This window comes from Scyliorhinus torazame, chromosome 14, assembly GCF_047496885.1.
Source record: "Scyliorhinus torazame isolate Kashiwa2021f chromosome 14, sScyTor2.1, whole genome shotgun sequence".
Lineage (NCBI taxonomy): Eukaryota > Metazoa > Chordata > Chondrichthyes > Carcharhiniformes > Scyliorhinidae > Scyliorhinus > Scyliorhinus torazame.
Window position 1 is genome coordinate 224,408,439 of NC_092720.1, and position 24,740 is coordinate 224,433,178.

The 24,740-nt window shown below is 53.3% G+C and overlaps 1 protein-coding gene across 2 annotated transcripts in view; it reads right to left on the minus strand.

The window, feature by feature from the left end:
- The window catches only part of LOC140390588 (heme-binding protein 2-like), a 68,310-nt gene that overhangs the window by 12,018 nt on the left and 31,552 nt on the right, over positions 1-24,740 (minus strand). Inside the window, exons 1-4 of one of the 2 annotated variants that reach the window (XM_072475793.1) lie at positions 10,503-10,668; positions 8,367-8,472; positions 3,513-3,591; positions 113-224 (exon numbers count right to left, since the gene is read on the minus strand). In XM_072475793.1, the coding sequence (XP_072331894.1) occupies positions 113-224; positions 3,513-3,591; positions 8,367-8,425 (250 nt within the window). In that variant the 5' untranslated portion in view covers positions 8,426-8,472; positions 10,503-10,668. Of the gene's footprint in view, positions 1-112; positions 225-3,512; positions 3,592-8,366; positions 8,473-10,502; positions 10,669-24,740 lie in introns of those variants that run through there. The other variant, XM_072475795.1, reaches the window with a different exon arrangement.

Sequence of the window (24,740 nt, forward strand, 5' to 3'; positions counted from 1 at the left end):
CTTGCCTTCCCTTCGTGGCACTAATTTTCCCTCCATTCCCGACAACGGTCTGTGGCAAAAGTGACTCACAGTCTCTTGCTCAACTTTACTCGCGTGTTCAGGCATCGTCTACCTGGCCTATTGTTCTTGTTGAAATAATCCTTGAGGCGGTTGACAGCCCGGTATCTTCCCTCTGTCAGCAAAACAGCGGACCCCACCCACACACTGGATTTGTAGGTGCGTGTCTGTTGGGAGAAGCACAGCCTGAAGGTGAGCCCACTTGCCCAGTTCGCACATAATTAGTCTAGACATCAGAGGCACGCCTCTCTATTTTCATAGACAGGTTCATTCCATATTTACATCATTCTCAATGCTCACCAAATGCAAATGCTGGATTAATTTGCTTTTCTGCTCCCGAGAGAACAAAACTGTATTTCTGTCTTCTCCAATCTTCAGGTACCAAGCCCCGAAGGGGGCTGTTGAATAAGTTAAGAGCCCATAGTGTTCAGGGTAAGATCCTGGCAGGGATAGAGGATTGGCAGACTGGCAGAAGGCAGAGAGTGGGGATAAAGGGGTCTTTTTCAGGTCTGTGCTGGGACCACAACATTTCACAATGTACATTAATGATCTGGAGAAAGGAACTGAAGGCTCTGTTGCTAAGTTTCCAGATGATACAAAGATCTGTAGAGGGGCAGGTAGTATTGAGGAAGCAAGGGGGCTGCAGAAGGATTTGGACAAGCTAGGAGAGTGGGCAATGAAGTGGCAGGTGGAATACAATGTGGAAAAGTGAGAGGTTATGCACTTTGGAAGGAGGAATGGAGCCATAGACTATTTTCTAAATGGGGAGATGCTTCGGAAATCAGAAGCACAAAGGGACTTGGGAGCCCTTGTTCACGATTCTCTTAAGGTTAACGTGCAGGTTCAGTCGGCAGTTAGGAAGGCAAATGCAATGTTAGCATTCATGATGAGAGGGCTAGAATACAAGACCAGGGATGTACATCTGAGGCTGTAAGAGGCTCTGACCCCATTTGGAGCATTGTGAGCAGTTTTGGGCCCCGTATCTAAGGAAGGATGTGCTGGCCTTGGAAAGGGTCCAGAGGAGGTTCACAAGAATGATCCCTGGAATGAAGAGCTTGTCGTAAATAGGCCCACTCCCCTGCCCCATCCCCGCAATCCCACCTCGGACCAATTTATCATGGCCAATCCACCTAACCTGCACGTCTTTGGACTGTGGGAGGAAACCGGAGCACCCGGAGGAAACCCACGCAGACACGGGGAGAACGTGCAGACTCCACACAGACAGTGACCCAAGCCGGGAATCGAACCTGGGACCCAGGCGCTGTGAGGATGAGGGGTGATCTTATAGAAACATATAAGATTATGAAGGTAATAGATAGGATAGATGCGGGCAGGTTGTTTCCACTGGCGGGTGAAAGCAGAACGAGGGGGCATAGCCTCAAAATAAGGGGAAGTAGATTTAGGACTGAGTTTAGGAGGAACTTCTTCACCCAAAGGGTTGTGAATCTATGGAATTCATGCCCAGTGAAGCAGTGGAGGCTCCTTCATTAAATGTTTTTAAGATACAGATAGATAGTTTTTTGAAGAATAAAGGGATTAAGGGTTATGGTGTTCGGGCCGGAAAGTGGAGCTGAGTCCACAAAAGATCAGCCATGATCTCATTGAATGGTGGAGCAGGCTCGAGGGGCCAGATGGCCAATCCTGCTCCTAGTTCTTATGTTCTTGCCAGGAATGGTCCCTTTTCTCAACTGCCCCTAATCAGCTCTGAACATGCCCCCTTGGCAATTATTCGCCAAGCCATGACAAAGTAGTGTACTACGGTTAGGCCGGTCAGCCAGGATGGAGTTGGTCCACTCCGCCATTGGCATTCAGAGATGCATTACTCCAGTTGTGGTCTAAGCAGTATTTTGTACAGTCCCAGCATGACCACCCTGTTCTATGCCTTGGCTAATAAAGGCAAGTATCCCAGATGCCTTCTTAACCACCTTATAGAATGGTAGAATCCCTACAGTGCAGACGGAATCCATCAAGCCTGCACCAACCCTCTGAAAGAACAGCCTGCCTGGGCTCGCAGTCCCTCCCTCGCCCCGTAGCCCAACTAACCCGGAGTGTGTGCGTGGGTGTCCTCCGGGTGCTCCGGTTTCCTCCCACAGTCCACAGACGTGCAGGTTAGGTGGATTGGCCGCGATCAATTTCCCCTGGTGTCCAAAAAAGGTTAGATGGGGTCACTGGGTTACGCGGATAGGGTGGAGGTGTGGGCTTAAGTAGGGTGCTCTTCCCAAGGGCCGGTGCAGACTCGATGGGCCGAATGGCCTCCTTCTGCACTGTAAATTCTATGATTCTGTGAAGGGAAATGAGCTGCCAAGTTATTGAGGGAAACTATAATGTGGATAAATGTGAGGCTATCCAATTTGGTATTTAAGACGGGAAGGTAGATTATTATCTGAATGGCCATAAATTAGGAGAGGGGAATATGCAGCGGGACCTGGGTGTCCTTGTGCACCAGTCGCTGAAGGTAAGCAGGCAGGTACAGCAGGCGGTAAAGAAGGCTAATGGTATGTTGGCCTTCATCGTGAGAGGATAGTTTGAGTACAGGAGCTGGGATGTGTTGCTGCAATTGTACAGGACCTTGGTGAGGCCACACCTGGAGTATTGTGGGCAGTTTTGGTCTCCTTCTCTGAGGAAGGATGTTCTTGCTCTCGAGGGAGTGCAGCGAAGATTCCAGGGATGGCGGGACTGACGTATGAGGAGAGATTGACGAGGTTGGGATTGTTCTCGCTGGAGCTCAGAAGAATGAGGGGGGATCTCATAGAAACTATAAAATTCTAACAGGACTGGACAGGGTCGATGCGGGAAGGATGTTCCCGATGGTGGGGGGGGGGGGGGGGGGGGGGTGGGGCGGGTGTCCAGAACCAGGGGCCACAGTCTGAGGATCTACTGGGTAGATCATTAAGGACATAGATGAGAAGTTTCTTCACCCAGGGAGTGGGCGGCCTGTGGAATTCTGCACCACAGGAAGTGGCTGAGGCCAAAACGTTTTCTGTTTCGAAGGAAGAGTTAGACAAAGCCCTTGGGGCTAAAGGAATGGGGGGAAGGCGGGATCAAGGTATTGAGTTGGATGGCTAAATCGCTGGCTTTGAAAGCAGACCAAGGCAGGCCAGCAGCACGGTTCGATTCCCGTAACAGCCTGTGACCCCGTAACAACCTCCCCGAACAGGCGCCGGAATGTGGCGACTAGGGGCTTCTCACAGTAACTTCATTTGAAGCCTACTTGTGACAATAAGCGATTTTCATTTCATTCATTCATTTCATCAGCCATGATGGTGATGAATGGCGGAGCAGGCTCGAAGGGGCAAAAGGCCTCCTCCTGCTCCTATCCTCTATGTATGTATGAAAGAACGGGACTGGCCGAATTGCTTTCGTGGAGAGCGGGACAGCTCTTCCTGTGCGATTTCAGAATGTGTTCGTGACCTCAGATCAGCTTGGTTGACCATGGAGTGATTGCCCGAGATTACCTCGTACTCTGAATCCCTGCACACTGTTACGGAGGAGTAACATTCTTCCACTTCAGAACAGAAGTACGGCTTGAAATCCCTGCAAAACACAACAGCGACATTTAATCCTGAGATCGCATTGAATCACGAGTCAGTGAAACCCCTTCATTATAGTCGTAGAGTCATCGTCATAGTCATCAGTGTTTACAGCAGGGAAACAGGCCCTTCGGCCCAGCTTGTCCATGCTGCCCAGTTTCTATCCCTAAGCTAGACCCACTTTTCCGCATTTGTCCCATATCCCTCTATACCCACCCTGCCCATGTAACTGTCTAACTGCTTTTTAAAGGACAAAATTGTGCCCGCCTCTAACACTGCCCCTGGCAGCCCGTTCCAGACACTCACCACCCTCTGTGTGAAACAATTTCCCCTCTGGTCTCTCTTGTATCTCTCCCCTCTCACCTTAAACCTCTGCCCTCTAGTTCTAGACTCCTCTACCTTTGGGAAAAGATGTTGACTATCTACCTTATCGATGCCCCTCATTATTTTATAGACCTCTATAAGATCACCCCTAAGCCTCCTCCGCACCAGGGAAAAAAGTCCCAGCCTATCCAGCCTCTCCTTATAACTCAGACCATCAAGTCCCGGGAGCATCCTCGTAAATCTTTTCTGCACTCTTTCTGGTTTAACAATATCCTTCCTATAATAGGGTGACCAGAACTGTACACAGTGTTCCAAGTGTGGCCGTACCAATGTCTTGTACAACTTCAACAAGACGTCCCAACTCCTGTATTCAATATTCTGACCAATGAAACCTCGCATGCTGAATGCCTTCTTCACCACCCTGTCCACCTGCGACTCCACCTTCAAGGAGCTGTGAACCTGTACCCCTAGATCTTTGTTCTGTACCTCTCCCCAACTCCGTACCATTAACTGAGTAGGTCCTGCCCCGATTTGATCTCCCAAAATGCATCACCTCACATTTATCCAAATTAAACTCCATCTGCCATTTGTCGGCCCACTGGCCCAATTGGTCAGGATCCTGTCGCAATCTTATTTAACCTTCTTCACTATCCACTATGCCACCAATCTTGGTGTCATCTGCAAACTGACCATGCCTCCTACATTCTCATCCAAATCATTAATATACATCACAAATAACAGTGGACCCAGCCCCGATCCCTGAGGCACACCGCTGGTCACAGGCCTCCAGTCTGAAAAACAACCCTCCACAACCTCCCTTTGGCTTCGCTCCCAAGGATTCCCGAGGGAGTCTGTGGTAGCAGTATCAATTCATTCAAATATAAACCAGATGACTTTCAGAAACTGATGTGTCGAGATAGAGTACAACAGCAACTTTAGACACCACACGTAGTGAGTGCATATGCATGAGGAATAAGTTACTTTTGGGCCTATATAAGATCATAGGACAGGACACCCTGCACCCACCGTGGTGTGTTTGCCGACAGAGGAGGCGGCTTGTCATTGACCACCTCCGGGAAGTACCATTCCTGCCGATGTCCACGGCATTTTGCGTGCAGATAGATGATGACTCTCGACAAAGGCCCCAATGAGGAAGAAGGATTGCAGCAAGGGGTTAAATCAACCCAATGTCAACCAAGGAAGTTAGGGAGAGCTTTAAACTAAATGCAAAATCATACAATGTGGCAAAGATTAGGGGTAAGCCAGAGGCTTGGGAACGTTTTAAAAACCAGCAAAGGATGACCAAAAAAAATAAAATTAAAGAGGGAGAAGATAAATTATGAGGGTAAATTAGCAAGTAATGTAAAAGCAGACAAGAGCTCCCTTAAATATGTAAAAAGGAAGAGAGAGAGGTCGAAGTGGACATCGGCCCCCCGGAGAATGAGACTGGGCAAATGATGGGGAACCAAAGCACTTGGACAAATGCTTTGTGTCAGTCTTCACAGTGGAAGGCATTCCCCAAATGCTAAATAACCAATAGGAAGAAGGGGGAGGGAATAAATGCACGATCACAAGAGAAAAAGGACGAGAGAAAGTTAAGGGACGAAAGCTCCCTCGACCTGATGGGTTGAATCCTAGGATATTAACGGAAGTAACTGCAGAGATAATGGATGTACTGGTAGTAATAAAAATCGCTTATTGTCACAAGTAGGCTTCAAATAAAGTTACTGTGAAAAGCCCCTAGTCGCCACATTCCGGCGCCTGTTCGGGGAGGCTGGTACGGGAATTGAACCCCGCGCTGCTGGCCTGCCTTGGCCTGCTTTCAAAGCCAGCGATTTAGCCCAGTGTGCTAAACCAGCCATTACCGGTAGGAGACTGGTAGGAACTGGTAGGAGATAGAGAGTTGGGATAAGAGGGGTGGTTTCAGAATGGCAGCCTGTAACTAGTGGAGTGTCACAGGGATCAGTGCTAGGACCCACAAATATTCCCCACAGATATTAATGACTTGGACGCGAGGGAAGTAAGTGGACTGTTGCCAAGTTTGCGGATGACACAAAAATAGGTGGGAAGGCGAGTGGTGAGGATGTCACAAAGAGTCTACAGAGGGATATCGGGAGGTTAGGCTTCGGGCAAACCTTGGCAGATGGAATATAATGGAGGAAAATGTGAAGTCGTGCACTTTGGTAGGAAGAATAAAGAAGCTGAATATTATTTAAATGGAGAGAGATTGCAGAAAGTGCAGCACAGAGGAATAATACTAATCTTTATTGTCACAAGTAGGCTTACATTAACCCTGCAATGAAGTTACTGTGAAAAGCCCCTAGTCGCCACACTCCAGCGCCTGTGCGGGTACACAGAGGGAGAATTCAGAATGTCCAATTCATCTGACAGCGCGTCTTCCGGGAGTTGTGGGAGGAAACCGTAGCACCCGGAGGAAACCCACGCAGACACGGGGAGAACGTGCAGACTCCGCACAGACAGTGACCCGAGCCGGGAATCGAACCCGGGACCCTGCTGCTGTGAAGCAACAGTGCTAACCGCTGTGCTTTCACAAAAAGCTAGCACGCAGGTTCAGCAGGTCATCGGGAAGGTAAATGGAACGTTGGTCTTTATTTCAATGGGAATGGAGAATAAAAAGAGGGAAGTCCTGCTCAAACTATACAAGGCTCTAGTTAGACCTCACCCAGAATACGGTGACCAGTTTTAGTCCCCTTATCTAAGGAGAGATATACTGGCCATGGAGGCAGTCCAGAGAAGGTTCACTCGGTCGAACCCGGGGAATGGAGGGATTTCTTTATGAGGAGAGGTTGAGTAGGTTGGGTCTGTACTCATTGGAGTTTAGAAGAATGAGAGGGGACCTTATTGAGACATATCGGATTCTCAGGGGGTTTGACAGGAGAGACACTGAGAGGATGTTTCCTCTTGTGGGAGAGTCTAGGACCAGAGGGCGGAATCTCAGAGTCAGGGGGTCGTCCATTTGAGACGGAGATGAGGAGGAATTTCCTCTCTCAGAGGAGAGTGAATCTGTGGAATTCTTTACCGCAGAGAGCTGTCGAGGCCGGGCCGTTAGGTATGTTCAAGGCCGAGAGAGACAGATTGTTAATCAGTCAGGGAATCGAGGGTGATGGGGATAAGGTGGGAAAGTGGAGTTGAGGATTATCACACCAGATCAGTCGTGATGTATTTGATGGCGGAGCAGACCCGATGGGCTGAATGGCCAGCTTCTGCTCGGCTACCTGCCGCATGGGATCGGAAGATCCCGCTGGGCTACAAGGTCCAGAAAATCCATTTATAAGGAATATTGAGCGGGAGTAAAGCTTTGCGGTTTGTGGCCTTCACCTCACTTTCCTGACCGCCCGCCCTGTAACCCCTAACACCCTCGTCGATCAAACGTCTGGCCGAACTCAGCCTTGAATCTATTCAACGTCCTCGCCGGGGAAAAGAATTGCGAACACTGATCCGTATAATTCAGGGCGGCACGGTGGCACAGTGGTTAGCCCTGCTGCCTCAGGGCGCCGAGGTCTCAGGTTCGATCCCGGCTCTGGGTCACTGTCCATGTGGAGTTTGCACATTCTCCCCGTGTCTGCGTGGGTCTCACACCCACAACCCAAAGATGTGCCGGGTAGGTGGATTGGCCACGATAAACTGCCCCTTAATTGGAAAAAATGAATTGGGAATTTTTAAAAAAACGAATCCATTGAATTCGTACAGTGCGGAAGGAGACCACTCGGCCCATCGGGAATGCACCGGCCCTCTGAAAGAGCTCCCCCCCCTAGGCCCACTCCCTCGCCCTACCCCCGTAGCCCCGTCTCACAGCCAATCCACCACACTGGCGCGTCTTTGGACTGTGGGAGGAAACCGGAGCGCCCGGAGGAAACCCACGCAGGCGCGGGGAGAACGTGCAGACTCCGCACAGACAGTCACCCAAGCCGGGAATCGAACCCGGGACCCTGGAGCTGTGAGGCAGCAGTGCTAACCACTGTGCCGCCCAAAGGCCTGGTCTGTTTTTTTCTTACTTTATTCGGCCTTGGGGACGTGGGGCCTTCGCCGGCCAGGCCAGCAGTTGTTGTCCGTCCCTAATTGTCCCTTGAAACCGAGTGTCTCGCTCGGCCATTTCAGAGGGGGGGGGGGGAGGTTAAGGGTCAACCACATTGCTGTGTGGGTCTGGAGTCACGGGTGGGATTTGAACCCATGTCCCCACACCGTTGTCCTGGGCGTCTGGAGTACTCATGCAGACACTGTACCACATCAGTGGCAAGTATCGCGATGGTGACTTCGCCCCAATGGAGAATTGAACTCTACTCTCCCCCGTGAACCACAATACTAATGGGGAGCTCCCTAGTTGTGAAGTAATTAATAAAGAGTAATTACTATCACTAGTCAACAATCCCATGATGTGACCATCATCCTTTGTGTGTTTAACATTAATATTCAGAAAACAAAATGGCCGATTACCGTTGAGCCCAAATGCCCTGAGTCAGCAGGTGTAGAGTCACCAGGAGGACTGGAAGCATCTTATCAGCAAGGCTGTGTCCAAGGTGTAACCACGTGTGTGTGTGTCCTAGATGACAGAGAAAGATCCAATAGATTAACACCAAATCTATACTGGTTAGTTTATTGGCATCTTTACCATTTACCCCCCCCCCCACCTCCCTTTCAAAGAACAAAGAAAAGTACAGCACAGGAACAGGCCCTTCGGCCCTCCAAGCCCCATGCTGCCCGACTAAACTACAATCTTCTACACATCCTGGGTCCGTATCCCTCTATTCCCATCCTATTCATGTATTTGTCAAGATGCCCCTTAAATGTCACTATCGTCCCTGCTTCCACACCTCTTGAGGGTTCTACCATTCACTGTATATTCCCTACCTGCATTAGACCTTCCAAAATGCATTACCTCACATTTGTCCGGATTAAACTCGGCCCTTCGACCCTTTACGCAGGATTCTCCGTTGGCCGACGCTGAAATCGCATTTGGCGATCGGGCGGAGAATCCGTTTTGACGCCGAAATCGGGGTAGCGCCTGATTTTGGATGCACGGCCCCCTCGGTGAGCATCATCGGCGAGTACGTTACACGCCATTGGGACGGGCTTAGGACGTCACCTGAAGGGAAACCCGCGGGCGAGGGAGCGCTGCCGGCGCAGCGGAGAAACCCGCTGTGGAATAATCCTGCCGGGGCACCAGCCCCCTCGCTGTGCCCAGTGTCCCGCGCCCTGACCCCCCCCCAATCACTCCTGGGTTCTGGTTGTCTAAATCAGGCCTTGTCCAACTCAGGGGCGCGACCCACCGGGTGTCGGGAGGGTCGCGGAACCGTCCGTCGCGGCGCTCCCGATCGTGCAAATTTAATAATGCCGGCCGAGACGGGCGTTCCAAATGGCCAGGAACAGATTAACAGACCACGAAGGTCGGCTGGCGAGGGTCGCGAATGTCGGCCGGTGGGGGTCACGAAGGTCGGCCGGAGAGGGTCGCGAAGGTCGGCCGGTGGGGGTCACGCAGGTCGGCCAGCAAGGGTCGCGAAGGTCGGCCGGTGGGGGTTGCGAAGGTCGGCCGGCGAGGGTCACGAAGGTCGGCCGGAGAGGGTCGCGAAGGTCGGCCGGTGGGGGTCACGCAGGTCGGCCAGCAAGGGTCGCGAAGGTCGGCCGGTGGGGGTCACGCAGGTCGGCCAGCAAGGGTCGCGAAGGTCGGCCGGTGGGGGTCACGCAGGTCGGCCAGCAAGGGTCGCGAAGGTTGGCCGGTGGGGGTCACGCAGGTCGGCCGGTGGGGGTCACGCAGGTCGGCCAGCAAGGGTCGCGAAGGTTGGCCGGTGGGGGTCACGCAGGTCGGCCAGCAAGCGTCGCGAAGGTCGGCCGGCGTGGGTCACGCAGGTCGGCCAGCAAGGGTCGCGAAGGTCGGCCGGCGAGGGTCACGAAGGTCGGCCGGCGAGGGTCACGAAGGTCGGCCGGCGAGGGTCACGAAGGTCGGCCGGCGAGGGTCGCGCAGGTCGGCTGGCGAGGGTCACGAAGGTCGGCCGGCGTGGGTCACGTTTGGTAAAAATGGATCCCCGGCTCTGGTGTAAGTGACTCCCAATCAAAGGAGATATTACCCCTGGCTCAAGAAAAGCGACAAAATAAACAGGATCATGAGAATAACGGTGCAGGGAATACTTCACCATTTTAACAATGTTACAGCCTCGTCATATCCAATCCGCCGCCCCCCCCCCCACTCTCCCATCCGCCGCCCCCCCACCTCCGCGGTTTTCCTTCCCAATCCCCGGATTTTCAACATTGAGGAGATTCCCTTCACCCCCAGCTCTCGAATCACATTGCCGGCAACGTACAACACGGAGGCATCGCGGCCTGAAGGCTGCTGGGAGAATGTCCACTTCGCGCCTCCCACCACGAGCCTCCCCACTCTCAGAGGCTGCCGGGCCCCATATCATCTCTTCACCGTTGCAAAAGCTCGTTTCGGAGTCCGAAGCTTATTCGCTGCAATTAACCCCCGCCCCCCCCTCATCGTCCCCCTGCCGAACCGAGTGGTTAAACAGTTGTAACGTGGGCCTTACCCCCACCGTGCTAGCTCCCCATTCATCCAACAGCGCAGGTAAAACTCACCTGTGTACGGGGGGGTGGGAAGCAAGTAAAACCCTCCCAGCGACTGGGTGTCCGGTCAAGCTCGCCGGCTCCTTCAGTCCCTACCTCGCCCCAACTGAAGCCAACCGGAGAGTCTATTGAGCAGTCCCTCAATCAGCTCAGCGCCAAGTCACTGGCACAGCACAAAATCCCTCGGTGCTGGGGTAATCCAGCCAATGTAGCTGGCTGCCTGTTTATATCAACTCAAAATCAACCCCCCGCCCCTCCTTTCCTCACGTTTAGTGAGTCAGGAAATTGGCACAGCCGCACCAGGGTGTGGCCAGATTCTCTGCAACCTGTCTGATTGCTGGCCCCGAGTGACTTCTCAGCACTTACTGTCTCCCCTGTCTATCAATGTGGGCAGTTGCTGAATGTGATCACAGCTCCACCAGACTCTCTCTCTCTCTTTATCGAATTTGTCCTGCCCTGTCTGGAGAGCTGCGGAATCGAGGCTGGTGGATTTTGGGGGGAACGTTTTGGAGGGAACTGATGGAAACCTATAAAATTCTAGCAGGAGCGGACAGGGTCGATGCAGGAAGGATGTTCCCGATGGTGGGGGGGTGTCCAGAACCAGGGTCACAGTCTGAGGATTCGGGGTAGACCACTTAGGACAGAGATGCGGAGAAATGTCTTTACCCAGAGAGCGGTGGGCCTGTGGAACCCGTTACCACAGGAAACAGGCCCAAAACACTGGGCTCGATTCACCGTTTCTCAGGCTAAGTGCCCAAGCTGGCATGGGAACTCTGGCGTTTTACGACGGCAAAATCGGGGCCGACCCCTCGCCGATCCTGCGACCGGCGAGGGGCTGGCTGTCGTGCCAGGTGAAACTCCCCGGCACCCACGATATAAACGGCTGGAGAAAGGGCGGCTCCGCACGGGCACGGCGACGAGCTGCAGTGATCGCCCCGTAAACATGGCGACGGCCAACCTGCCAAATAGTGCCCCCTGGCCACACCCCCTGACCTCCCCCCACTAGTCCTCGCAGCCCTCGAGGACCCCCCCCGGCCCCCCTCCCCCCGGTCGGCAGCACAGCTCCCGCCCGACTGTGACGGCGCTGGACACGGTCCGTGGAGGATAGAAAGCCGGCGTTGAACTGGCGCCACCCTCCGATTCAGAGGGGATTGCCCGCCTGATCCCCGATTACAAACTCGGCCTTGGGGAACGATGTATTCCGGCCTGTATGTTTTCAAGAATATTAGGACACCCTGGCTTGTGTGTGATCAATTCCAGTCCCACAGACCCCAGAACCCCAACATTGAATTAATGCGTATGTTTCCCTCGGATCACTGACCCTCCACTGCTCCAATTAACCACAGGATTTGTAAGTAAAACATTTTAAAAAAACAGGGGACAAACTTGCAATGGAAACAATTGAACAGTGGTCCACTGATCTAACTATACCCCAAATACCATCCCACCCTCCACCCAGACACACACAAGACAGGCACACAGCGGAGGGGGTGGGAAAGGTTCAAAAATAACAGGTATTAATAAAGGTTGAGGTGAATCTTTGCTGCCAAGGCCGTCCTTTTTAAAAATTCATTAACGGAATGTGGGCCTCGCTGGCTATCCCAGCAGTTATTGTCCATCCCTAATTGCCCCTTGACAAGGTGGTGCTGAGCTGCCGTCTTGAAGCCGCTGCAGTCCCGGAGGTGTAGGTGCACCCACGGTGCTGTTAGGGAGGGAGCTCCAGGATTTGTGTGTGTGCGTGTTGTGTGTGTGTGTGTGTGTGTGTGGGTGCGTGTTGTATGTCTGTGTGTGTGTGTGTGAGTGTGTTTCTGTGTGTGTGAGTGTGTGTTTCTGTGTGTGTGTGTGAGTGTGTGTGTGTGTGTGTGTGAGTGTGTGTGTGAGAGTGTGTGTCTGTGTGAGTGTGTGTGGGTGCGAGTGAATTAAACACATTGACTGACTGTGGTGGTATGTATTAGGGGTAATACGGTACACCACGTGTCGACAGGCTATTGGTGGAGGGATGCCGGCTCCTGATAGGATCCCCCACCTACTGGACTCCAGAAATGCCGGTGTAAGAACCCAGTTTTTCCCTCCATTTCCCTCAGCAGCTGCATTCTGTAACCACGCTGCTGGGGATACAGTTCTGCTTAATAAAACCTTCAATTGACATTCCCTCAACCTGCCTCGCGTCATATTGACGGTGCTACACTGACACAGCCGCTGTGACCGCCATCGAGGTCGCCCCGCATCGTGTTTCCCCACAGGCAGCCCACCGCCTTGGGCGACTGGTGGGATTTCACGCCCTTCGAAGAAAGATTCTCCCCATCGTGTATCACGCCATCCTCTTGGCGTCCTCTTGCTGATTCGCCCACCCCCGGGGAAACCTAATCACTGCAACCAATGGGGAGCTCCGCATAGATGCTTCCCCACCCCGTGTTCCAGAACAGTGAGAGGGGACGGCAACACTGAGGCTTGTTTCCGGGAGGGAGCCTCGACCAGGCCCCTGGAGGGTGTGCAGCAGAGGCAGAGTGTACAGGGGAGGTACTGTACCCCTCACTCTGGGAGCTGGCCCACCAGGAGGGTTTACACCCCCTGCCTGGGAGGCACTAGCTGCCTCGGCGAGTACCCGCGCTCTCCAGGCGAGGGCGGGGTAGCAGAGCTGGAAGAAGATGAACGACCTCAGTACAAGTCTCCTGCAGAGGCTGGCCAATAGATTTAGCACCCTCCCCAGGGTGTCGGGCACCATCGCAGAGACCTACCGCTGGCACCACCCTAATGCTGAGGTGACTTTCCCCACGATAGAAGGTCTCCTCACCCCTAGTCCTGCTCCCCATCCCCAAAACCACAGGCTATGAGGGCGTCCCGGAGACTGAAGGCCCATGCGGGCCCTAGGCCATGGCCCAAGGTCGTTCTTCCTCCTCCTCTGCATTCTTCCTCCTTGATCGCCTCCTCATCCAAGGAGATGAGGCGCTTCTCCATCTCCTCCTGTTCCAAGCGGCCTCCCCTTCGCAGTGCCAAGTTGGGCAAAGCGGAGCCGACCGCAATAATGCGGGAGTCACTCTGGGGGAGGGGGGTGTACTGGAGGGCACACCCCGACCTATGCAGGCACCGCAACCGCATCTTCAGCTGCCCAATCGCCTGTCTCCGCCTCAGCTTGTGACCCCTGCACTGTCGTCGTCATTCCACCTCCTTATTGGGTCCCCCTTATCCCCGAGGAGCCGTTCCTCCAGCCGCTACTCACCCTCAAAGACACCCGGCATCTGCCAGTGCCCCAAGGTGTAACTGTCATGGACGTCGCCCGGGAAACAGGCACACATCGTGTGGTCACAGACAATCTGGACGTTGATGGAATTGAATCCCTCGCGGTTCATGAATGGCGCCGCATGAGGCCATGGAGACCGGCCGCAGGGTGACGTTTACCGCACCCTGCATCTCGGAATGCCTGCGAAAGGGGATGGGCCTCGTGTCCTGGCTCTCCTTGCCCAGCCCGAGTGGGCCCTGGCATTAAGGGCATCTGTCACCTCCATTATGCATTTGTGTGCAGCCGACTGCGAGCTGCCACAAATCACCAGTGCTACCCAGAGACAAACTAATCACACAGAACCTCAGAGCGGTGGTGGCTTTAAGGGCCGTGGGCAGTGGGTGTCGAAGAACAAAGAACAAAGAAAAGTACAGCACAGGAACAGGCCCTTCGGCCCTCCAAGCCCGTGCAGACCATGCTGCCCGACTAAACTACAATCTTCTACACTTCCTGGGTCCGTATCCCTCTATTCCCATCCTATTCATGTATTTGTCAAGATGCCCCTTAAATGTCACTATCGTCCCTGCTTCCACCACCTCCTCCAGCAGCGAGTTCCAGGCACCCACTACCCTCTGCGTAAAAAACTTGCCTCGTACATCTCCTCTAAACCTTGCCCTTCTCACCTTAAACCTATGCCCCCTAGTAATTGACCCCTCTACCCTGGGGAAAAGCCTCTGACTATCCACTCTGTCTATGCCCATCATAATTTTGTAGACCTCTATCAGGTCTCCCCTCAACCTCCTTCGTTCCAGTGAGAACAAACCGAGTTTATTCAACCGCTCCTCATAGCTAATGCCCTCCATACCAGGCAACATTCTGGTAAATCTCTTCTGCACCCTCTCTAAAGCCTCCACATCCTTCTGGTAGTGTGGCGACCAGAATTGAACACTATACTCCAAGTGTGGCCTAACTAAGGTTCTATACAGCTGCAACATGACTTGCCAATTCTTATACTCAATGCCCCGGCCAATGAAGGCAAGCATGCCGTATGCCTTCTTGACTACCTTCTCCACCTGTGTCGCCCTTTTTCAGTGACCTGTGGACCTGTACACCGAGATCTCTCTGCCTGTCAATACTCTGGAGGGTTCTGCCATTCACTGTATATTTCCCACCTGTGTTCGGCCTTCCAAAATGCATTACCTCCCATTTCTCGTCCCATTCCATGTAGTGCCAGGTCTCGCAGGACATGGCAAAGGTGGGCCACCTCCCCCCGGGCGGCCTTGTCCGGTACTGTGGCTCCCACATCTGTAGGTGGGCTGTCCGACGTTGGAAGGCCCGGGACCGGTACAGACCCGAACGGGCCTGAACTCTCTGTGCTGCTGCTCCTTCACCAGCCTTGTCCATCTCAACCCCACCAGGATTACCTGCCTGGCCACTCAATCGTCTGACTGGCACATGCCCCCCCCCCCCCCCCCCCCCCCCGCACTGTGAGGCAGGACTATGGTGTGGATGTACGGGAGCCTCAAAGAAGCCCCCATGAACTCTAACAGGGTGAGGAATGATAGACTTTATCATGAAGCCTTGCTTTATTGGGGGGGGGGGGGGGTCACATCAGTGTATCCTAAGACCACAAGACATAGGAGCAGAATTAGGCCACTCGGCCCATCGAGTCTGCTCTGCCATTCAATCATGGCTGATATTTTCTCATCCCCATTCTCCTGCCTTCTCCCCATAACCCCCGACCCCCTTATTAATCAAGAACCTCTCTATCTCTGTCTGAAAGATTTGGCCTCCACAGCCTTCTGCGGGAAAGAGTTCCACAGATTCACCCCCCTCTGGCTGAAGAAATTCCTCCTCATCGCTGTTTTAAAGGATCGTCCCTTTAGTCTGAGATAGTGTCCTCTGGTTCTAGTTTCTCCTACTAGTGGAAACATCCTCTCCACGTCCACTCTATCCAGGCCTTGCAGTATCCTGTAAGTTTCAATAAGATCCCCCCTCATCCTTCTAAACTCCAACGAGTACAGACCCAGAGTCCTCAACCGTTCCTCATACGACAGGCTCTTCATCCTGTGAGATTTAAACTCTTGATTGGGATTCAATGCTTGGATCAGTGGTAGTTCTCTTTCGCTTTTCCAGATCTCATTGGCACTGTTGAGTTGCCAACGAAAGGTGACATTTCATTCAAATCAATTGAGTGCCTCCTGTGACAGACAAGGCCCAGCTGATTGGAGTGAGGCCTGCAATGAGCACGGCAAGCACACATCGAAAGGGCCCCCTCGCTCTCCCATTTCACAGCCCGACACACCTATACCGGAGAGACAGACCTTCCAGGCAAGTGCGACTGATGTTCAATAGGGCAGTTCACTCGTGCTTCCCCGAGTGAGAAGGTCTTCATTACTCATGAGGCAGGGAAGTAACCCGCTGCTCACTTTGCCCCATCAGCCTGCCTTCCCATGGGACCACCAAGGTTCAAGATATTGTAGGCCTGTTGGAAGTGACGGCGTCCTGACGTCACACTGTGAGGGGGAGGGGGCAGCGGTCCGGAGAGAGATCTCGCTGGTGTCGCGCTGATGTATTAATATAAGGACCCTGGACTCTCGTTGTGCGATTCGCACTAATTCACCAGAGAGGTGGGGGGTAGGGGAGTGGGGAGAATGATTCTGCCAGCCAATCACAGCAGAGAGAATCAGGGGCGGGATTCTCCGCTCCCCGACGCCGACTCCGTGATCAGCGTTCGCCCGGAGAATCCCTTTTCCCGATGGAGTCGGGACGTCACCTGAAGGCCCTCCCCCGAGGCTCCGCCCCCGATGGGCCGAGTTCCCGACCGCCCGAGGGAACGTGCGGTCTCAGCGGTCGGGAACCCGGAGTGGCAGCTGGAGGGAGCATTGGTGTCGGAGGGGGGGGGACTGGTGGTGAGGGGGGGGGGGGGGACTGGTGGTGAGGGGGGGGGGGGTGTCCAGGGGGGCACTATCTGCCAGGTCGGGTCCGCGTGCGACCGTAGCTGTGTTGCACGGCGCGACCGCTGCAGATCGTCGCCCTGCGCACGCGCGGGGCCACGCACCCGCCAATTCTCCGGCCGTTTTTCTCGTGGACGCTGGTCATTTTTAGTGGCACGGCTACTCCCCCCTCACCGGTCGGAGGAGCGGTGACGGGACGGCGCCGATGTTTGTGACGCAACACGCCACGGAGCCTCCGGACATAGCCTGGAAACCGGAGAATCACGTCTTTCGATTCTCCCCGGATTTTGATCCCGTTCCGGGTTTTCCACGGACGGAGTGACAGGATTTAAAATCGCCCCCCGCTGCCTCTAATCCTGAGCGATTTGTTCATAGTTCCCATTTTTAAATTAATTTACGAATGAATGAAACTTTCTAATATTAACTTTATGGCCAAGAGATTCCTTCTTTCTTTGGGCAGCACGGTAGCACAAGTGGTTAGCACTGTGGCTTCACAGTCCCAGGTTCAATTCCCCGCTGGGTCACTGTCTGTGCGGAGTCTGCACGTCCTCCCCGTGTGTGCGTGGGTTTCCTCCGGGTGCTCCGGCTTCCTCCCACAGTCCAAAGACGTGTGGGTTAGGTGGATTGGCCGTGCTAAATTGCCCCTTAGTGTCCAAAAAGGTTAGATGGGGTTATTGGGTTACGGGGTAGGGTGGAAGTGAGGGTTTAAATGGGTCGGTGCAGACTCGATGGGCCGAATGGCCTCCTTCTGCACTGTATGTTCTTTGTTCTCCCCTCCCCCCCTTCAAAGTCTCAGTTTTATACATTTAGGAATTTTAATTACTCAATCCCTTGGAAACCTCTAAGTGGTTCGGTGCTGCCGAATTTCCAGTTGTATCAGTCGTCTGCAAATATCCGTAATATCTCTTTTTGTCTTCACTTGGTCTCGGTTAGTTTAGCATGGGTGCATTTGGAGACAGTCTCTCAATCCACGGTTGCTGCTCTTTTATTACACTCCTGGATCATCTTTGATTACACTTCTCTGTGTGTTTTGATATACTGCGGAGTGTAATGTGTGTTGCTCAAACCTTGGTTACTGTTGAGGTCTTCTGAATCTCGATGAAGAAGACTCGAACTCGTCCAGTAGTAACAAAAGGTTTATTGAGTAACTATAACAATAATTACGTGAGTTCTTTACTTTAACATTGATACCCCTGCTTTTATACCCCTGTTGGTCCAGCCCTCTAGTGATCATCTGGTGCTACTGATTACACATTAACCCCTTATGTACATGCACATACAGAGATCACTACATCCCCCTTTTTTTCTTGTGTTACATATTTTCTGTATGTTGTAAAGAAAATTGAACAAACTTAATGGATGCAGTTTGCAAATGCATCACATAAAATCAATGAGTTAATCCGTCAAATGTTAATACATTTAGTCTCTTTGGGTTTCTTTTTCCCGTTTGCTTGTGGTTCAGTGCCAACAAGTCATCATGAGGTGTTCAAATGGTTGAATCACTTTCGTTGTCTGATTTAGACTCTTTTTCTCTCTGCTTGTCGTAGCGATTCCGTGTTCCATCTGCCTTGTCTGACCTGAACTTTTTCCTGTGCTTGCATTATTAACTCTGGATGTCATCTTTGTTGTCTGACCTGGACTTTTTCCTGTGCTTGCGGTATTGAATCTGGATGTCATCTGCCTTGAAAGCTGGTTTGCTTGTTTGTGGTGGGGCAGATATGAATTCGCGAGATTCGTTGTCATGCCATGCATGGTTATGTCTGTACTCTTGCCATTGCTCTGAACCGTGCTCCCCCATGTGCAGAGTTGAACCATTCTGTACAGGTCGCTGCTTCATCGTTGTTGCTCCTGCTGTGCCTGCTTTCGTTGGTTTCGTTGATGTTTTTGTCGTGTTTGTTGTTTCTGTTCCTGTCTTTGTCGCGCTTCTTGTTGTTGTTTTTCTTGTTGTGCTTGTTGTTATCTTTTTGTGCTTCGAGTTGTTTTTGTTGTTGCTGTTGCTGTTCCTACAGAGATCGCTACAGCTGCCGGCTGTGTTGTGTTCCCTCCACTCCTTTCTCAACAAGTCACTTTTCATCAAGCCCATCATTCGACAGTCAATTAGGATTTGGACCCAGTTCAGAACACACTTTGAGCTACAGTCTCTTTATTCAGCCTAAATATTATCTACTTCCATCTTTATTGGGAAATTCAGCCTTTCCCATCTGGTGGAGAGGAGTCAAAACCCTTGCTAACTTACACATCAATAATATCTTTGCTTCTGTTCGATGGATTGGCCACGCTAAAATTGCCCCTTAATTGGAAAGAAAATAATTGGGTACGCTAAATTTATATTTAATAATTGCTGGTCTCTACCAATATATCATCGCCGTGCATGGTTTGGCTTCTTTTGAATAAATAGACTGTAAATGTAAAAAAACCAACCTTCTCGAGTTTGCCGTGGTGTTGGTGATAGAGGATTGGATCATGACACACTGAAGGGTTAATGATAAAAACACCGCCTCGTACACGGGAGAAATGAAAAACACCTTTCTGTTTGTAGCTGGGTTGTGAGAGAAGAAACCAGCTCTGTTTAAATAAATCCTCCTCCTGCCCATCATAGAAATCGGGAGCTCAAGTTCACCGGCGCAGTTTGATCCTGACTCGAGTCCAAGTTAGAGAAAGAAACTAAATGTATTCGAAACATCAAGAAGCTGGGATGAAAGAATTTATGAAAGGGAATTGATAAGGATTCAGCGACACTGAGGACTTCTGGGGCGGGATTCTCCGCAATCGGCGCGATGGCCGCCGACCGGCGCCAAAAACGGCGCGAATCAGTCCGGCATCAGTGCGGAATTCTCCGCACCTTGAGGGGCCGAGCCCTCACCTTGAGAGGCTAGGCCCGCGCCGGACTGATTTCCGCCCCGCCAGCTGGCAGGAAAGGCCTTTGGTGCCCCGCCAGCTGGCGCGGAAATGACATCTCCGGGCGGCGCATGCGCGGGAGCGTCAGCGGCCGCTGATGGCATTCCCGCGCATGCGCAGTGGAGGGAGTCTCTTCCGCCTCCGCCATGGTGGAGACCGTGGCGGAGGCGGAAGGGAAAGAGTGCCCCCACGGCACAGGCCCGCCCGCGGATCGGTGGGCCCCGATCGCGGGCCAGGCCACCATGGGGGCCCCCCCCCCGGGGCCAGATCACCCTGCGCCCCCCCCCCCCAGGACCCCGGAGCCCGCTCGCGCTGCCTTGTCCCGCCGGTAAGAGAGGTGGTTTAATCCACTCCGGCGGGACAGGCATTCCAGCAGCGGGACTTCGGCCCATCCGGGCCGGAGAAACGCCGGGGGGGGGCCAACCGGCGCGGCGCGACTCCCGCCCCCGCCGAATATCCGGTGCCGGAGAATTCGGGAACCGGCAGGGGCAGGATTCACGCCAGCCCCTGGCAATTCTCCGACCCGGCGGGGGGTCAGATAATCCCGCCCCAGCTGATATGCAGATTAGCCCAGTAACAGTGGGAGGGACAGATATTTACTTCAATGAAGTGGGGAACAATAGGGCATAGAATTTCCGGAGTTAAAGGTGCAGAGGGTCGAAGTTCAAAGGGAGAAATAATAATGGGTGTCGCACCTGAAAGCAGAAAAGGGGGCTTCTAAGACAAGTTGTTCAGATAAGACGGCATCAAAGCGAATAAAGGGTGCATCAGTGACAGAGATAGTCTTGTAATGGAGGACAATAGCTGAGTGATGATCAAGTAACAGCCACACCCACTGGAAGCTGAGCTCTCCCAAAACAAGCTGTTGCCTTTTAGGTGCATACTCAATAATAATAATAACCTTTTATTGAATTCTCCACATGTTCGGGGGCTAGGCCGGCGCTGGAGTGATTGGCCTCCGCCCTTCGGCGGGAGTTGGCGAGTGTTCCCGGAACCGCCGGCGTGATTCCTGCGCACGCGCAGTTGGTTTCTTCTCCGCGCCGGCCATAGCGGAGCCCTACAGTGGCCGGCGCGGAGGGAAAGAGTGTCCCCGCGGCACGGGCCCGCCCGCAGATCAGTGGGCCCCGATCGCAGGCCAGGCCACCGTGGGGGCACCCCCCGGGTCAGATCGCCCCGCGCCCCCCCCCCCGAGGACTCCGCAGGCCGCCCGCAGAGCCAGGTCCCGCCGGTAAGAACCTTGTGTAATTTACGGCGGCGGGACTGGCCGGAAACGGGCGGCCACTCGGCCCATCACGGAGCGGAGAATCGCCGGTGGGTGGGTGGCGCTGCCAACGGCCCCCGACCGGCACGGTGCGCTTCCCGCCCCTGCCAAATAACCGGCGGCGGAGAATCCGGCAGCCGGCGGCGGGGGGGTCGGAGAATCCCGCCCTTAGTCCCCAGAAGGGATATTCCCGGCCATGGTGTTCGGGCCGGAAAGTGGAGCTGAGTCCACAAAACATCAGCCATGACCTCATTGAAAGGCGGAGCAGGCTCGAGGGGCCAGAGGGCCGACTCCTGCTCCTAGTTCTTATGGAGCCACGTGTGGGAGGGCCAGGCTGGGCGAGGACGGCATATTTCCTTCCCTGAAGGGACATTAGTGAACCCGACGATGGTTTCCAATTCGCGAGGATATCCGATTATCGCCCTGTCTCATCCAACAAACCCTGGTGCATAATGTTAAACTCTGATAACGCATGTCCCCTTGATAGAAAGCATCTTCTTTGCAACACACGCATTGCTCTCACGATGTATTCCCGGTAGGGGGCCAGTTTCTTAAAATGTAGCGAAGGTGTTTCTGTTTTTGAAGGGTTAATTCATTCCCCTGAGCATTTGAGTGTGACAACAGCATTCACGCAATTGCTGCAGCGGCGACATTTCTTTCGAGTTGCCGGGTAGCGAGGCCCAGTGTAAACAGTGCGACATTGTCAGACGGTGATTCACAGCTCACGTGGCGTACCTGGAGAAGGGAAAATATCTCGCACACCGTGGTCAGTTCGCCGTCGAAAGCAGCAGAGTTGTGACATTGAGGGTGGGGCGGTGGAGAGGACCTGGGATGTTTTTTTATTGTCTGCTGGGGGTGGGGAAAGCAGCCAGCGACGGCCCCTCCTCGTGGGGCCCGAGGTAATAACAGGAGGCGCTCAGACATGATTCATTCCATTCTGTGCAATCCTGCCAAACTGAGACACCAACCAAAGGGGCCGCTGGAATGTTTGTGCTGGCTGAGCTGACAGACGAGGGGAGTGGAGTATTTTACTCCAGATCCTCCCCCGCCCCCCCTCCCCCCAGTCGAACGCAGACGGGGGGATTCCCCGCTCTGAAATATCCGCCATTCATTCAATCTGCGCTATACCTGGAACAGAAATTAAACGGTCGTGCATCCAGCACGGTAGCACAGTGGTTAGCACCGCTGCTTCACAGCGCCGGGGTCCCGGGTTCGAATCCCGGCTTGGGTCACTGTCTGTGCGGAGTCTGCACGTTCTCCCCCCGCGTCTGCGTGGGTTTCCTCCGGGAGCTCCGGTTTCCTGTGCAGGTTAGGTGAATTGGACATTCTGAATTCTCCCTCTGTGACCCAAACAGGCGCCGGAGTGTGGCGACTAGGGGCTTTTGAAAAATGAAAATCGCTTATTGTCACAAGTAGGCTTCAATGAAGTTACTGTGAAAAGCCCCTAGTCGCCTCATTCCGGCGCCTGTTCGGGGAGGCCGGTACGGGAATTGAACCGTGCTGCTGGCCTGCCTTGGTCTGCTTTCAAAGCCAGCGATTCATCGCAGTGTTAATGTAAGCCGACTTGTGACAATAAAGATTATTGTTATCAATGTAGGCCGAATGTCACGTTTACCTCTGCAGCCAGGATTATAGAGGCCAAGATGCCTTTCTGCTCACACTAGCCCCCTGAAAGACGTAGAGAGGCGTCATTACCCCACTACCCCATCTACTTTTCAAAAAAATGTTTCATCCGCCTGATATTTATCCACGAAAAGCCCCGACAGATTCTCCCGGCTGCAATGTTTCTGGTTGAACACGCCATGATCAATAAAATGGATTTGAAGAGGCCAAACGCTCTCCTTCTGTGCCGCAGGGACTTTATGTCCAAATATCTGCAAAAGATTTCCAAACTTCGCCCCTCCTTCCGTTAGCCATAATAATATTGTGGGCAGTTTTGGTCTCCCTCTCTGAGGAAGGATGTTCTTTCTCTCGAGGGAGAGCAGCGAGGGTTTACCAGACTGATTCCAGGGATGGCGGGACTGACGTATGAGGAGAGATTGACGAGGTTGGGATTGTTCTCGCTGGGGCTCAGAAGAATGAGGGGGGGGATCTCATAGAAACTATAAAATTCTAACAGGACTGGACAGGGTCGATGCAGGAAGGATGTTCCCGATGGTGGGGGGTGTCCAGAACCAGGGGTCACAGTCTGAGGATACGGGGTAGACCACTCAGGATAGAGATGAAGAGAACTTTCTTCACCCAGAGAGTGGTCGGCCTGTGGAATTCATTCCCACTGGAAGTAGTTGAGGCCAAAACATTGTATGTTTACAAGAAGCAATTAGATATAGCACTGAGGGAGAAGGGGGAAAAGGCTATGGGGAGAAAGCAGGATTAGGCTATTGAGTTGGATGATCAGCCATGATGGTGATGAATGGCGGAGCAGGCTCGAAGGGCCAAAAGGCCTCCTCCTGCTCCAATTTTCTATGTTTCCATGTTTTTAACCTTTGCCCCTCCGTCTACCCCACCGTACATTCCTCGTCCAAAACCTCTCCGCCCTTTGACCAGAGATCCTCCTGTTCTGTGGCCTATCGAAAAGAAAAGCCCAATTTGAAGTTTAATGGCGGCCATGGAATTAAAAACGAGGTTTTGGTTCCCACCGTCAACCCGGAGACACCTTCAGTAGACATCCAATGTACGCAAAGGTCCCTTTAGGTCAGGGATTCGGCCTATCGATGTGGGAAGCGGGGCCCTGCGTTCAGCACTAAATAACAGCTTCGCCAGCCCCGACATTCAAAGCTGATTGAAAAACTAAATGCTGTTCAAGGCAGAGACACTGCTGTCCACGGTTCAGACATTCTGAGGCATTGCCGGCGAGATAGGCAGTCTGTCAGACGCTGACATTGCACGGTGCAGCCTCCACTTGGAGATGGGTGGGTCCGTAACAGCGATAACCTCAGGGTGTTTGACAACATCACTGAATTACACAGTGGAAAGGAGATTTAAATGGAAGAGAGAGAGAAATGGAGTGATAACAAAACGTTATATCAAGTAGCAACAAGGAAAAGTTATACTTGTGATTGAGTACTGAGGGAGTGCCGCACTGTCAGAGGGTCAGTATTGAGGGAGTGCCGCACTGTCAGAGGGTCAGTACTGAGGGAGTGCTGCACTGTCAGAGGGTCAGTACTGAGGGAATGCCGCACTGTCAGAGGGTCAGTACTGAGGGAGTGCTGCACTGTCAGAGGGTCAGTACTGAGGGAATGCCGCACTGTCAGAGGGTCAGTACTGAGGGAGTGCCGCACTGTCAGAGGGTCAGTACTGAGGGAGTGCCGCACTGTCAGAGGGTCAGTACTGAGGGAATGCCGCACTGTCAGAGGGTCAGTACTGAGGGAGTGCTGCACTGTCAGAGGGTCAGTACTGAGGGAGTGCCGCACTGTCAGAGGGTCAGTACTGAGGGAGTGCCGCACTGTCAGAGGGTCAGTACTGAGGGAGTGCCGCACTGTCAGAGGGTCAGTACTGAGGGAGTGCCGCACTGTCAGAGGGTCAGTACTGAGGGAGCGCTGCACTGTCAGAGGGTCAGTACTGAGGGAGTGCCGCACTGTCAGAGGGTCAGTACTGAGGGAGTGCTGCACTGTCAGAGGGTCAGTACTGAGGGAGTGCCGCACTGTCAGAGAGTCAGTACTGAGGGAGTGCTGCACTGTCAGAGGGTCAGTACTGAGGGGATGCCGCACTGTCAGAGGGTCAGTACTGAGGGAGCCCCGCACTGTCAGAGGGTCAGTACTGAGGGAGTGCTGCACTGTCAGAGGGTCACTACTGAGGGAGTGCTGCACTGTCAGAGGGTCAGTACTGACGGAGTGCAGCACTGTCAGAGGGTCAGTACTGACGGAGTGCCGCACTGTCAGAGGGTCAGTACTGAGGGAGCCCCGCACTGTCAG